Consider the following 13783-nt stretch of genomic DNA (forward strand, 5'->3'; position numbering starts at 1 on the left):
ATAATTACAATTTATACATATATAAGCATTGTGTTTTGTTATACACACATACTTACACTCGTACTTGTATACACACAAAGAAACAAACATAAGAATATGTTGAATCAAATTGTGCGTGCTAATTTATAGCATTTTAAACATTTACACACATAGTTGAAAAAAGAAGAGAACTTAAACTTAACTGAAAAGAAGAGAAAAAAAAAAAAAAAACAAAACAAAACTAACTAAATAGGGAAGAAATTAAAACATTGGAATGCAGCATGAGGCGCGTTGTTAACGATCAAGACTTTGCCCTAATTATAGAAAAATACAAAAAAAGAACAAAAACTATTAAAACAAAATGAATAAATTGAGCAATTACAAAAATATGATCACAGCTCTTGCCTAAATCCTTGAAGGTTTGCTAAATGCAGCAACAAGTTCGTATATTAATATATGTAGAATTTGTTTCAGCTAAAAACACCAACAGATGAATGCTTCAATTGGATTCATCTTTGAAATTGAACAATATCGAGTTGCATATAATCAACTCAACTTTTGAAGAGCTCCAAGCTAATGGAGCTAATTGCTACGATATTAACTAGCCTGGGATACTAGCTCGAAGTCAAGATTCCAGAGCAGCAAGTGGCAATTTACCGCGCTGGAAAACTTCAGATGTTTTTGACGAATGGCTACTGAAGACAATTCTGACTAATCTATATGGATGGTACATCTTAATATATTATTTAGACAGCTTATGACTCAAAAAACGAATCAATATAGACATCACTTTTCAACTGACAAAATACCCTTACCATGCATATGTATTAATATGTTATGAGTCCAGCTACAAATCTGTGAAAGATATAGACACTCGCGATTGTATAAGTTCCGAGTCTCTTTCTACAATATACTCTTGTTCACTTTGTGCAGCGAGTATTAAAATGTGTCAGCTTGGAAAATTTTGATTTTAATTTTATTAATTAAAAAAAACAGCTAAAATACTTAACATTGGTAGGTGGCGACACAAAGGGCTAGCTCTAAAGCTGCCACATTGAGCTGCACCGCGGACTGTTGCACATACCTAGACACAGCTGCAACATGCTCGTACCTTGTACGCTGCACTTGGGGCGTAACGCTTAACAATATGAACAACATTTAGTTAGCTAAATTTGTAGTCAGAGTAGAGTTACATTCTAATTATTAAGATATATACACTAATCCGGGATTTGTCTAGTGAAATGCCGCCGGTTATCACCTGCTGCGTTTGGTTTTGGCTGCGGACGTCGTCGTCGTTGTACTGGACTCTCGCATCTGCTTCAGTTCATTGCGTGCGGCTGCCTTGATGCTCTGCACCTGCTGGCGCACAGTGACGTTTTTGTAGTTTACGGCCGGAGGTGTCATCGCTGCCGTCTGGGATTTGTCAAACAGATCGCTGACCTCGACCATGCGCGGCTTGAAGAACATGTTGGGCCGTATGACAGACTTCTCGGGATTTTTGAAGAGATTGAGTAGACCCCAGGATTGCTCGTGTCGCTCGCTCTCTGTCAGTGTTGTGTTCTCCACCTCAGACTCAAGCATCCAGGCAGCATTGCGCACCTCGATCCGCAGACGCTCGCATTCCTCAAGGCTAACATTCTTGCTCACATTCAGCAGCTGTTCCAGCGGATTCACAATGTACATGGCCGAGTGATCTGGCTTGGCCAGGGCGCGGCCCTCATTTAGCGATATGGCACGATTGTGAAAGTCGAACTGCGAATAGAACTCAAAGAATTGTAACAGCAGTTCGCTCAGGCTGCTCGTATTCCGGCTCTGAAAGCCCACACGCTCCATGTCCCGTGCAAAGGTGCAATTGATGCCATCCTCGGTGACCCGGATGTCAGTTGCGGACGCCGCCTTCGCCAATGCCCCGATAGCTGGCAGAATAGGTTGCCGCAGCTGCTGCATGAAAAACATGACCAGGCAGGTCAGCGAAAAGTTGGTGATCCAGCGTCCTGGCGAAGGATTTGTCAAGCCGCACGACTGCGCCCAGCGACGTACGCTAAAGGTCAATGGACGCACGCGCGGATCCAGCTCGCCAAACATGTACAGCAGCTCGGACATGTAGAAGCCAGTGCTAAAACACGTGAATAAAGCACATCAAGTAGGTTAAAGCATCTATAGCATCCCTAATGAGATGGACACTGCTTAAAAAAGCTCTCTCAATGACAGAAAAACACGGCTAGAAAATGGGTTTCAATTAGGTTCAAGTGAAAGCAAAAGGAACACGACAGATTGCCTACGAACATTAAATGAGCTTGCAAAATAGAGGACAGTCTAGACACCTTTCGCCGGCTTTGCTCGGACCTAGGGTTTTTCTTCAAGCTTGAGATACATTTTTCAAATATTTTCTGGTTATGAGCCAAATTCGAATTAAAACGTTTAAAAGAGACCATATTTAGCTCGCATCCTGTGTATGAAAATATTTACGAAAATACAAACGCGTAACTGAAAAGCTTTTCGGATCTGTGATTCACATAGCCAACATTGGCGACAGGGCGTGGCAGGTGGCACACAGGCCATCTCATAGTGTGGCGTTTCATTCAGAGAACTGACCACCTCCACAGACCGGATATGGTTTTTTTTTTGAATGCATTGTGGGCTTAGTTTTATCAGCAACTCTGGCCGATTCGTGTCCGTGATTAAAATCCGGCGTCAGCGAGAATTGTGAATCATAACAAACGGAATGTGGTGGGAGGAATAATATAATGTAACTGATTCACCTGCTCCATGGGCAAAAGAGATGGCGCTATTACCGTTATGTATGCATTATATGGCATTTGGCAATACGGCACCTGTTTCTATCTAATCTTATCAGCAAAAGCTTTGGCATGCCTCACATCTAATCTTATCTTATCTGAGGGCCTCTCGGCCTATAACAATTGCTGTCCGCCAAACTGTACTCTGGATGTTGTCATCATATTGAAAGTTTCAACTGTGACAGAGATAGATATATTCTTTTTTCATCTTCTACCATATTTTGGTCAGGTTGCTGGCTTTGCGAGCGCTTTCGGAGAAGGCAAACCGATTTCAACGAACGAACCCAACGGAGCTGTCTTCCCAGAAAGTGCGACAACGCTCTAACGGTGTATTAAATAAAATAACTTCTTTTTTTTATCTGTGTGTACTAAACAATTTAAAAGGTGAAGCCTAAGTAAATTATAAGGAATACATTTTTTTTATAAGTGAGAAAGTGGCGTAAAAAAAACTATTGCAATAGAAAATTTACAACTTTATCGCTCGCATGCGAAAAAGCAAAAGTTTAAAAAGTTCTGACCCTCAAGGAAATGTTGGTTAAAACATGTAGAAATGTGATCAATAATAGAGCAGAAAACAAAATTTTTGGTATGAAATTCAATGAGTGTTGCAATAGCAAGTCGTGTATTAATCATGTTGTGCCTGCGAGACTTCGGGCTCGAACAAAGCCAACCAACTAATGATAACGCTATTTGTTAAACACAACGCTGATAAGGCCAAGTTGCTTCAGGCCTGGGCACATAAAAAATAAAAGAATAGAAGCCAGGGCATTGAGGTTTCGTATGATTAATGTCAGGCGTGCTAGGGGCAGCTTTTTATACTGGCAGTGACTCAACGGGGTTTATTGAAACCAAGGCAAGAAACTATATTCCTAAAACTCAAGTTAGTCCTGACTGACTGGTGGTCAAGCTGAAATGTTTACGCAAGCTTCTTTTTGAACTAAAAGTGAGCATTAAGGCAACTCCAACCGCAGGTGGGGGATAAGATTGTATGAAAAACATGAACATGAATGCAGCCACATAAATATGCCTGTCTGGCTTAGGGTCTGAGCATCGAACTAACCAGCGGAAGGCCGCCGGTTCAAATCGAGAAGACATTTTCGATTGCTGTCCATTTAAGCGGCTTTGCATTCGCCTGAAGTAAACAGGAACACCTGCATTTTCAGCATATTTCAATTGGTATATAACATTTCATGCCCCATCCATGTCTACACCATCTATTTAAATATGTTGCTTAATGATTATTATCGTTTCTGTTCGCACAGCTTTTCAGCATGGGGATTGGCTATGGCGCCGCCGATGAGCAGCTGGAGAAACAAATCGGCTGCGTGAAATACACGCTCTTCTGCTTCAATATTATTGCCTGGATGATATCTACGGCCCTGTTCGCGCTCACCGTCTGGCTGCGTGCCGAGCCGGGCTTCAATGACTGGCTCCGCATACTGGAGGCTCAGTCGTTTTACATTGGTGTCTATGTGCTGATTGCCATTAGCATTATCATGATGGCGGTCAGCTTTCTGGGCTGCCTTAGTGCCCTCATGGAGAACACCCTGGCGCTGTTTGTATTTATTGGCACACAGATATTTGGTTTTGTGGCCACGGTGGCCGGTGCGGCAATTTTGCTACAGTACAGCACAATTAACTCGAGCTTGCAGCCGCTGTTGAATGTGTCGCTTAGAAGATTTGTGGCGACATCGGAATACACGTACTCCAACTATGTGCTGACCATGATTCAGGAAAATATTGGCTGCTGCGGCGCCAGTGGACCATGGGACTATCTGGATTTGCGCCAACCATTGCCCAGCTCCTGTCGCGACGCCGTCAGTGGCAATGCCTTCTTCAGTGGCTGCGTGGACGAGCTGACCTGGTTCTTTGAGGGCAAGACCGCCTGGATTGTGGGATTGGCCATGGTAATGGCCATGCTGACGGTCATCTGTGGCGTTATGAGCTTCATCCTGGTCCAGGCCGTCAAAAAGGAGGAGGAGCAAGCCACCAACTACAGACGCTGAAGGCCAGCAGCAACCCAAAGCAACAACCATTTAGTTAGCTAAGTTAACAGCCTAGACGAGCGCAGAGTGCAAAGAGTTATGTCCATGCTTAATAGATCATAAGTTTTCAATTCGAACAATAAGTACGTTAATAAACCAAGAGAATAAAGCCGCTTTTGGCCCACCAGAAAAATAATCCATTCAATAAGAAAATAATATGATAGTGAGGGCTTAAGAGCAAGGGCAAGGTCAAAATAAAACAAATTCAAAGAAAATAATAAAACTAACTAATTAAATAAAGTGCCTGCACTACGTTTTGCCTATCGTGATTAACTTCGAACTTTATTGCCCGATTCTTATTCAACTTTCAGGTAATAAATATATGTCATCTACATGTGTGTCGATACCAAAGCCCAAGACTTCTTCTTCGTACACTAAGAGATTCTACGTTCAAAATTCCATATCTTTAGCTCTAATACAGACGGACAGCCAGAGATAGCTGTACAAACTCGGTTTTTGATGCTGATCAAGTATATATATACGTTATGGGTTCGAAGAAGCTTACTTCTGCTTATTGCATACGTATACATAAGACTATTTATACTCTAGATTAATTGCCTTGGGCTCAAAATATAAAAACATGATGTCGATATCGATTTTTATCGATTGCTTGGAAACGGAGTAAGTTATCGATTATCGAAAACAAACTCGATCTGCGCAGGCACTGGGAGCACCTACATCTAAAATTTCAGCTCTTATAGGTTCTGAGATCCTTGCGTTCATACATACGGACAGACGGACGGACGGACAGACGGACGGACGGACAGACAGACAGACGGACATGGCTAGATCGACTCGGCTATTGGTGCTGATCAAGAATATATATACTTAAGGGGTCGGAGCTGCTTCCTTCTGCCTGTACATACATTTGGATTTTGCACAAATACAATATACCCTTATACCCATTTTTAATGGGTTCAGGGTATAAAAAGGTGGTTGGAAATTTATAAACATCCATTGTTAGTTAACTTAAGAACTTCGAGAATCTAAGGTTCAAATTTGGAGTATCTAACCCTTTTAGCTAAGGTGGATATGAGTGGATATGAACATGGCATGACTGGATCGAATGTATTCGTCAAATAGATCTTATGACAGCTGCATGATAGAGTTATACGATTTAAGGGAATCTGTTTCAAGTTCAGCCTGCAGCAGAAAGACGAATCTATTCAAGATTGTTTCAAAACTGAAAGACCAGACGTGTCTATTCAGCTGTGGACACTGACAACGAATACATATATATATATGTCTACTATAAGTCTACCCCATGTAAAGGCATAGTTTGTATTAGTATAGTTTGTTACTCACAGGTTGCTCATGGACAAATCCACCTCCAAGTCTAGATGCTCGTGATGATACTTGATAATGGGCACACGCGCCTGCAGAATGCGCCGAACATGACAGACTCCGGGCAAGAACAGATGCAGCACATCGCCAATGCATTCCATTTGTCGTTGCGTCTGCGAGCGTCCATTGCTCAGGTTCTCCTTGGTGTGATATATAAGACGCGACGCCTCGCGTTGGCTATCCAGGCCATTGGCTGTTGTTTTGCCATCAAAGCGCAAAATCAAATCCAAATCACAACCCATTTTGCCAAAACCATTTACCGAGGAACCAAATGGCTGGGCCAGCGCATCCGGAAACATGCCCGAGATGGACTCTTGCACTTGTAGGGCGGCCAAAAAGCGCATCCGTACGCCCAAATCATTTAAGCGCGTCTGATCGTACAACAGTTGCAGTTGTTGTTCGATGCTGTCGGCGCCGCGCAGCAGCTCCTGCAAGTAATCATGGGTCGGCGGTCGCGTGCCGTCGATTGTACTCAGCGGCAGCGCCTTGTGATTGGACGCTAGCTTGGCTTGGCCACGCCGGCCCGCACCAGCGGTTGCTGCTCTAAACCAAAGGAACGGTGACCGCACCGGCACGCCACAGCCACTGCCACTGCTGCTGCCGCTCAGCTCTGCATTGTAGGCACTTGAGCTGATGGCAGCGGTTGCCTCGCCGGCACTGGCATATTCCAACAGCATATAGTGCAGCACATCTTCATGCTGCACGCAGTAGTGTTGCACTGTGACAATGTGTCCGAATCTGCTGCAGTAGTTATACAATTCTGGGTATGACTTCTCTGAGCTAACCTGCACCACAATGCTGCGCTGCGCCTGCTGGTGCCGGCTGTCAATAAACTCTTCATAGTTTAGTTTGCCTGTAGAAATACAAGAAAGTAGCACTCCAGCAGCTAACTGAACACTGTTTACCCACCTTTTGCAGCCGCTTCTGTGCCGGCGACAGCGTATTGTTTTATGCAATATGTGCGCGAGTGCATGAGCAGCAGTGCTCGGCGCATTAGGGTGTTCATAGCGACAGGCTGGTGCTATCGGGGCAACCTCATATACTTGCAGTGGTCAGTTTTAATAGAAATATGAAAAAAATGCACCGTGTATTACTTTTTAGCTTAATAATTTTTAGGTTATAGGGCTGCAATACTCGCATTCCAGGGCTGCCGTTTAAACATATCGATTGTTGTGCACGACTAATTTTCAACAGCAATCGATATATATTTGCACACATTTGCATTCGATCCTTGGCGCCTATAATTAAAATTTGAAATCTCAAGTCAAAAGCATTATTAAAGAAAAGCGACTTACTCTGCACGAAGCCTTGCGAGCTTTGAAAATATATATATATATTCCTGTGCTTACATGTTCAGGAACTTAATTGTATTAAAATAAAAATGTAATTTTTGTTTATTAAACCGTTTTTTAATACACATTTCAGTTAATATTGTTGTTACATATACATCGACTTTGTTTTGTTCATGGATGTGCTATCTGCCTTTTGTATAACTAGATTAAATTTATGCTATATAAGTATGTACGTCCAAAAGTAAAACGCTTTGTATATTTTTGAAATATAACGCGCTGCAATGTTTTATATGGTTTTCGTTATAGTTTTACTTAAACATTTGATTATATACCTGTAATATGGTATATATAATGCAATTATTGCAGATATTTGTGGTAGTAGATTATGACTTATAGTGTTTACATTGATTTTGCTTATTTATTTGCATATGAAGAGTTGGGCTTGAATTTGTTTTGCTTTCGTGGCTTTTGCGGTTGATGGTGTGTGAGTTTACATATATATATTTTAACCAAAGGTATTTCAATCAAATAAGTTTCATTTTTAATTTATTTCTTTATGGTATCATAGAATGCAAACGCGCCAAATTTCCAAAACTCTTTTGTATTTGTTTTGTTTTGGGCTGTGGTTGGTTTTCTTCTTTTTTTTTTTTTTTTTGATTGTTTTACTTATTATCTCAATATCACATATGTTTCCTCAAATAAACTATGTATGTGCTTTGAGACAGTACAAAATGTACGGAAACATATCTATTAAGCAACAATTTTACAGGCTTTCCATAGAACTAAACAATGGCAAAATAGCAAAAAGACTTTACACAAGAAAGGAACATATTAAAAGCAGGTTAAATTCTTCAACTTAGATTATTTAATAATTAGTACACAAGTAATTTAAATTTAGCTAAAGCTGCAATGTGCGCTGCGCTGGGTTAGGTTTTTGAGTGTCTGTGGGAAGATCGCTTCTAAATACATGTGCTGGATTAAACATAATTATCCTTAGCGTTGCACTTTACAAATGTACGTTATAATTTATATGGTTTAGTATTAGCAAAATGCACTCAAAATATTGCTCGCCGCGTCTCCCCATAACCCATGTTCCCACTGTTTACGGCCCATGGCCAAAAGTCTAGATATCATCTATCAGCCGACCCTCTATTACCGAAGAATGATGGTAATTGGGACGCGGTCTAAAGTCCTCGTTCTGCTCATTCAGTTGTGTGGGCGACAGATCGACGCCCGGACAAGAGGGCGTCACCACAATTTGTTCGTACTCGTGCATGCGTTTTCTATATAACCGAAGATAGTAAAAGCTAGTTGTAGTTAAAAGGCAGTTAAATTGAAAAAATAATACTTACCCAAAGCAACGAAAGATGACGCTCTTGAGCCAGCCAAAAAAGTTGAACTCTGCGGTCAGGCCAGGCTTGACGGCGGGATTAGCTGTGCCCACATAGAACCAAACAACGAATACGACCAAAAAACAAGTTAAGGCATAATACCAGTTCACCAACAGCATAACCAGCAGTTTGGTGAGTGCCTACACGTAAAACAGAAGGTTGAGATAAAGCTCTAAAAGTATATCTATTCTACTTACGCCCAGCAACGAGGCCCAACGATTGCAGAAGCCAGAGTACCAGTTTTTCGTCTTAGAATGTATAGGCGGGCGAATCGGAGCAATGGGCTCATTCTCATCCTCCACTTCGCTGCTAGCCTGTGCTGTGGACTGTTCGACGACCACGCCAGTGCTGTCCGTCATTGCTGCCGTTTCTTGCCCAGATGAAGTGCTGGGCGCTGGCGCATCGAAATTTACAATGTTCTCTACAGGCACTGATGGCAGTGCTTGCGCCTGATGCATTGGTGAGTTTTGTGGACTTTGAAGATTCTTGTGGCGCACCCGATCTGGAAAGAGCAAATCCAGATCATTGCCAGCATCCGATACGCTGCCGTAGCGACGCGTCTCGTAGCTTGGACTGGAAGCTTGTATACGAAAACGTTCCTCGCGCTGTTCCTGTATGTCAAAGGTTTGAGCCAGTGCGAAGTACGCGTAGTCTATGCAAGCGTATGTCATCAGGAACGGCATTGTTACAATGGGCGCCAGAAAGTTAATGTCGCCTACGATAATAAAGGTGACCGTGACCAAAGCCACTACGGCCATTGCGTACAGTGGCACTTTATTGGGGCCGCGCTGTGTGAATTAGAATAGAAAGAGAGAGAGAGAGAGGGCGACATAGAAATAGAGAAAGAAAGAGCGGCGTGTCTATGTACTTACACCCTTGCCCAGTGCATCAATACCAGGTATTACGTTCTCCTTGGCAATGCTCTGCAGGACGCGCGGCGTGCCGTACATGGCTCCCAGACAGGAAGACATGCTGGACACATAGATGCCCGCCAGCAGCAGAAAGTGAACGGCCGATACCTTTACAGAGATCATGAAGTCAGTGTATAATGTGGCACGCTTGCATGTGGCACCCAAAAATAGCACAAACACTAAGTACAGAAATGTGCTGCAAAAAAATAAATGGCAAAGATGGAATCAAACAGCTATGGAATCAGTCGTTGAATATGACTAACGAAGTGCCAAATGCTGCCAGCGTGCCATTAGGAATGTCTGTGGATGGAGCGCGCAGATCGCCGCTCATATTGATGCCGGATAAGACGCCAGTGACAGTTGGAAAGAAGACTCCAAAAACTCGAAACCATGAATATCCATCTTCATATTTTGGCCATAGGTTCTCCACAAAGTTTCCGCTCATCCAGCCATCGAAGTCATTGTCTGTAATGGATGCGATTGTCATTCAAGAAGCAAAAGGCTCGGTTAATAAACACCCACCTGGATCCTCGCCCACAAAGCTGCCAACCATGAAATCTAACGCCGATATAAGCAATACCATCAGCAGTATAAACTGCAGCTTAATGACCCACTTGACGCCAGCCACATTGATGCAGCCGAGCAGTAGAACGGCGGCAGTCGCGAAGCCACGTATGGCCCACTTGTTACCCTCGAGTCCCACCAGACCTGCCATCGATTCGCCAAAGCCCATCACGTTGAGGGCACAGCCAACGGCCTGACCAAAACAGTAGAGCAATCCGAGAGCACCGCCAAAGCGGGAGCCTAACGTGTGTGCTATAAGAAAATAAACACCGCCGCTCTCCACGCGACATCTCTCACAAATGCCAATTGCCGAGAGCACGCTGACCAAGGCAATGACCACAGTGCAGAATATGATGAGCACAGCATTGATGATGCCTGCCTGGGCCACAATCCAGCCGGAGCGCAGGAACACGATAACGCCAAAAACATTAATCAGGCAAGAGGTAAAGACGCCATCCCATGTGCCAAATAGCACCGGCTGCGAGATGAAGAAATTCGAGCGCCACCTGTTGAGCGGTGGCAACAGTCACGAATTATTAGGCGGCGAATTCTATGGTTTTACCTACCAGGGTTTGTCGCCTTGCTCTCCGGCAAAGATTTCGTTGGCGCCAGACGCATGATGTCCGCCGGCCGCGTACGTATACTCATTGCCCAGATCCACGAAGCCACCAGTGTTGTTGTTGCTTCGTTGGCGAAAGCTGGCTACCGTTATCTCGCCTTCATCGTCGCCACCAAGACCAAAGCGTTGCCAATCAACGGTGCGTCTATTGCCGTTACTTTCTACGGTATTACTCATACTTTTGATTGTTGTCGGCCGTCCGTCCGCCACCCCCGCGCCAACACCTTTGACAGTATCGTATTGTTGTTGTCGTTTTTGCTTTTATTGACACTTTAAAAGCTTCGCTTAGATTCTTTTCTGCGAGACGAATTAATTGTTAAGCGTGTTAAGCCAAACGTAGCTTCAAACTGATTGTTATCCAATGCCGGAGTGTTTGTTGCTGTTGCTGTTGCTGTTGCAGTTGCTGTTTCTGTTTATGGTATCCGAAACGCATCCACGCACGCAGTTTGGCCAAAATTAAATGTTTAGCGCCCCTTCGACTTACTTTTAACTGGCATGTGCTGCAACGTATATCATTGTCGGCGGACGGTTTCACTAAACAATGCAACTTGTGATGTGCGTAAAAAGTTAAATAAAAACACTGCTCATACATACACAAATATATATATATATATAGAACTCGCGCAGGTCGTCATCGATAACTTGTTGTTGCAATTGTTTTTGTTTGACTGCGATGGCAAGTTGCTAGCCTGTCAGCGCGCCAATTTTAATTGTATACATATGCTGGTTAGTTTTACTCTCAATTACTGCTCTCAACGAAATGAGAAAAAGTGATATCTGTTGGACTTGGCTTTTACAAGGATTTCATTAACGTTGGCGTAGCTTAACTTTATTGTGTAGTTTGTTTAATATAAGAACTTTAGCGGTGCGATAACACAATGGCAGCTCGATTATCGAATTTCGTGCCGTGGCACTATCACTTCACGATGAATATCCAATAGTGTGGAACTATCGCCAACGCTTCGAGACGAGTAAATAGGAGCTGCCAACTATCGATGTCTAGGCATTATGAATTGAATTTTCGATTATTTTTTTAAATGTATAAAAATGAGTTTGTAAAATGCAACTAGTAAGTTTCTTAATCCATGTAAATGTTAACTATTTTGTGCTACATGTTTGTGACTCTTGTGTAGCGGTAACTGCTATCGCTGGCTGAATTTTTACAAGGGCTGCCAGCGATCCGGCAGCACTTGACTAGTGTTGCCTCAGCCTGATAGTTTTGCCCGCCCAAATTGACTTGAATATTCCCGCATCAGTTCCGTCTTTAAACTTATTTATTTTTAACACATATTTGTAACGTTTAACTAGGCCACGAAATAAATTCACTGGGGTTTTTATTAATCTGTTTTGTTTAGAAAAATTGTATAAATGTTATTTTTTTTCTTTTTATGTAAATTGTGGGTAATTTTTACACATAATTTTTTTTGTATATATATTACTACATATGCAAATACATAACTTAATAGCATTTTTAAAATTTTGTTATATTAAACTTTTCTTGTGTATGCTAGACTAAAGAATACAGTTACGCAGCGGCGACTAGCAAATTGCTATCCAAAACTCAATATTTCTGTATCTGGATTTGGGTGCCTCAGTTTTTTTTTTTAAGTACATTAAAATTAGCTACAGTTCTTTGGATGGTTTAGGGACTGGGGGCTTTGCGTTTATATATAAGTATATTTTTTAGAAAAAAAAAAAATAAATACACAAGTTGTGCTATATGCATAACAATAAAATTTTTTCTTTGTTTTCTTTTTTTAAACAGTTTCTTAGAATTTTTTTTTTTTTTTTTTTTTTTTTGTTTTTAAGGACTAGATTAGGAACCACATTTGTACAGTTTTTGTAATTTGTTTGTTTGTTTGTTTTTTTTTTTTTTACATGACAACTAATTATGTTTTGTAATTTAAGGTAAAATTTACAGTGACAAATGAACAGTTTTTTGGGCCTTTCGTTGCATTTTCTTTTGGTTTGCAGCTAAAAAAAACTTAAACAATAAATTTATATATTTGCTTTTGTATAAACTATAAAAAAAAAAGAAATGGATGTTTAACAAAACATATAAATAATAAATAATAGCAGGCGGGGGTAGGCTTGGCTTTAAGCAATAAATTAATGCTTAAAATTAAATTTTGGCAAGCATTTCGTTAAATGGCAAAAAAGATTTGGTTTGCAAAACTAATATTATAATAAAAAATATAAAATGAATGCACATGCACTTCAGTCACCTGCATGTTGGCTTCTTTGTTTGGCACACAAAACTAGACATAAATAAATAATAGCATTACGTTAATCATAGGTAATCATAATAATAATTAATTGTATATTAGTTGGTAATTTGGTTAACATAAAAATGGCAAATCGAAAATAAGACATAAAAAAAAAACCAAAAAAATTAACGGCGACGATCATAAACATGGCCTAAACTAATAGTGTTAAGAACAACAAGTATCTAGGACTAGCTAATTGCTTTGACAGCCTCACGCGGGGGGCGACTGTTGCTGCTGCTGCTGCTGCGCCAACTGCAGCAGCAGCGCTGAGGCAGCTGCTGGCGGCAGCACCGCAATGTGGCGCTTGACGCGCTTCGCTGGCGGCTGCGACAATGGCGGTGGCGACGGCGCTGATTGTGAGGGTGTTGGGGATAGGCCGCCGACAACGCCCACATCCTTGACCAAGGCATCCTGTGAATCATACTCTTCATGCAGCGTTAAGTCCGTTATGCTGGTCTTGCTCTGCTCCAGCTCCACTTGTAATTCCATCACTTCCTCCTCCTGACTCTCATCCTCGTCCTCCTCATCGTCAATGTCTACGATGGAAATGATGTCGCTGTCGCCGCTGCTGCT

General features: G+C 42.0%; 3 protein-coding genes across 3 annotated transcripts; 1 reads left to right on the top strand and 2 right to left on the bottom strand.

Moving 5' to 3' along the window:
- Nucleotides 1-409: 409 nt before the first annotated feature.
- LOC115764435 (poly(A) RNA polymerase, mitochondrial) lies at nucleotides 410-7538 on the bottom strand. Its single transcript, XM_030707438.1, has 4 exons — nucleotides 7462-7538; nucleotides 7076-7404; nucleotides 6128-7019; nucleotides 410-2095 (listed from the first exon to the last, which is right to left on the bottom strand). The coding sequence occupies exons 2-4, from the start codon at nucleotides 7170-7172 to the stop codon at nucleotides 1234-1236; spliced, it is 1851 nt and encodes a 616-aa protein (XP_030563298.1). The 5' UTR covers nucleotides 7173-7404; nucleotides 7462-7538; the 3' UTR covers nucleotides 410-1233.
- On the top strand, nucleotides 3026-5088 carry LOC115764436 (tetraspanin-2A). Its single transcript, XM_030707439.1, has 2 exons — nucleotides 3026-3161; nucleotides 4040-5088. Exon 2 carries the CDS (start codon nucleotides 4049-4051, stop codon nucleotides 4781-4783), a length of 735 nt encoding a protein of 244 aa, XP_030563299.1. The 5' UTR covers nucleotides 3026-3161; nucleotides 4040-4048; the 3' UTR covers nucleotides 4784-5088.
- Nucleotides 7539-7553: 15 nt separating the features above from the next.
- Nucleotides 7554-11664, bottom strand: LOC115764434 (solute carrier family 12 member 8). The gene is made up of 8 exons (XM_030707437.1): nucleotides 11538-11664; nucleotides 10891-11477; nucleotides 10283-10830; nucleotides 10024-10225; nucleotides 9722-9956; nucleotides 9047-9637; nucleotides 8811-8989; nucleotides 7554-8741 (listed from the first exon to the last, which is right to left on the bottom strand). The coding sequence occupies exons 2-8, from the start codon at nucleotides 11118-11120 to the stop codon at nucleotides 8582-8584; spliced, it is 2145 nt and encodes a 714-aa protein (XP_030563297.1). The 5' UTR covers nucleotides 11121-11477; nucleotides 11538-11664; the 3' UTR covers nucleotides 7554-8581.
- Between the last annotated feature and the right edge of the window lie 2119 nt (nucleotides 11665-13783).

This window comes from Drosophila novamexicana, unplaced genomic scaffold (genome assembly GCF_003285875.2).
Source record: "Drosophila novamexicana strain 15010-1031.04,08,12 unplaced genomic scaffold, DnovRS2.1 tig00000820-arrow-pilon, whole genome shotgun sequence".
NCBI classification, from domain to species: domain Eukaryota; kingdom Metazoa; phylum Arthropoda; class Insecta; order Diptera; family Drosophilidae; genus Drosophila; species Drosophila novamexicana.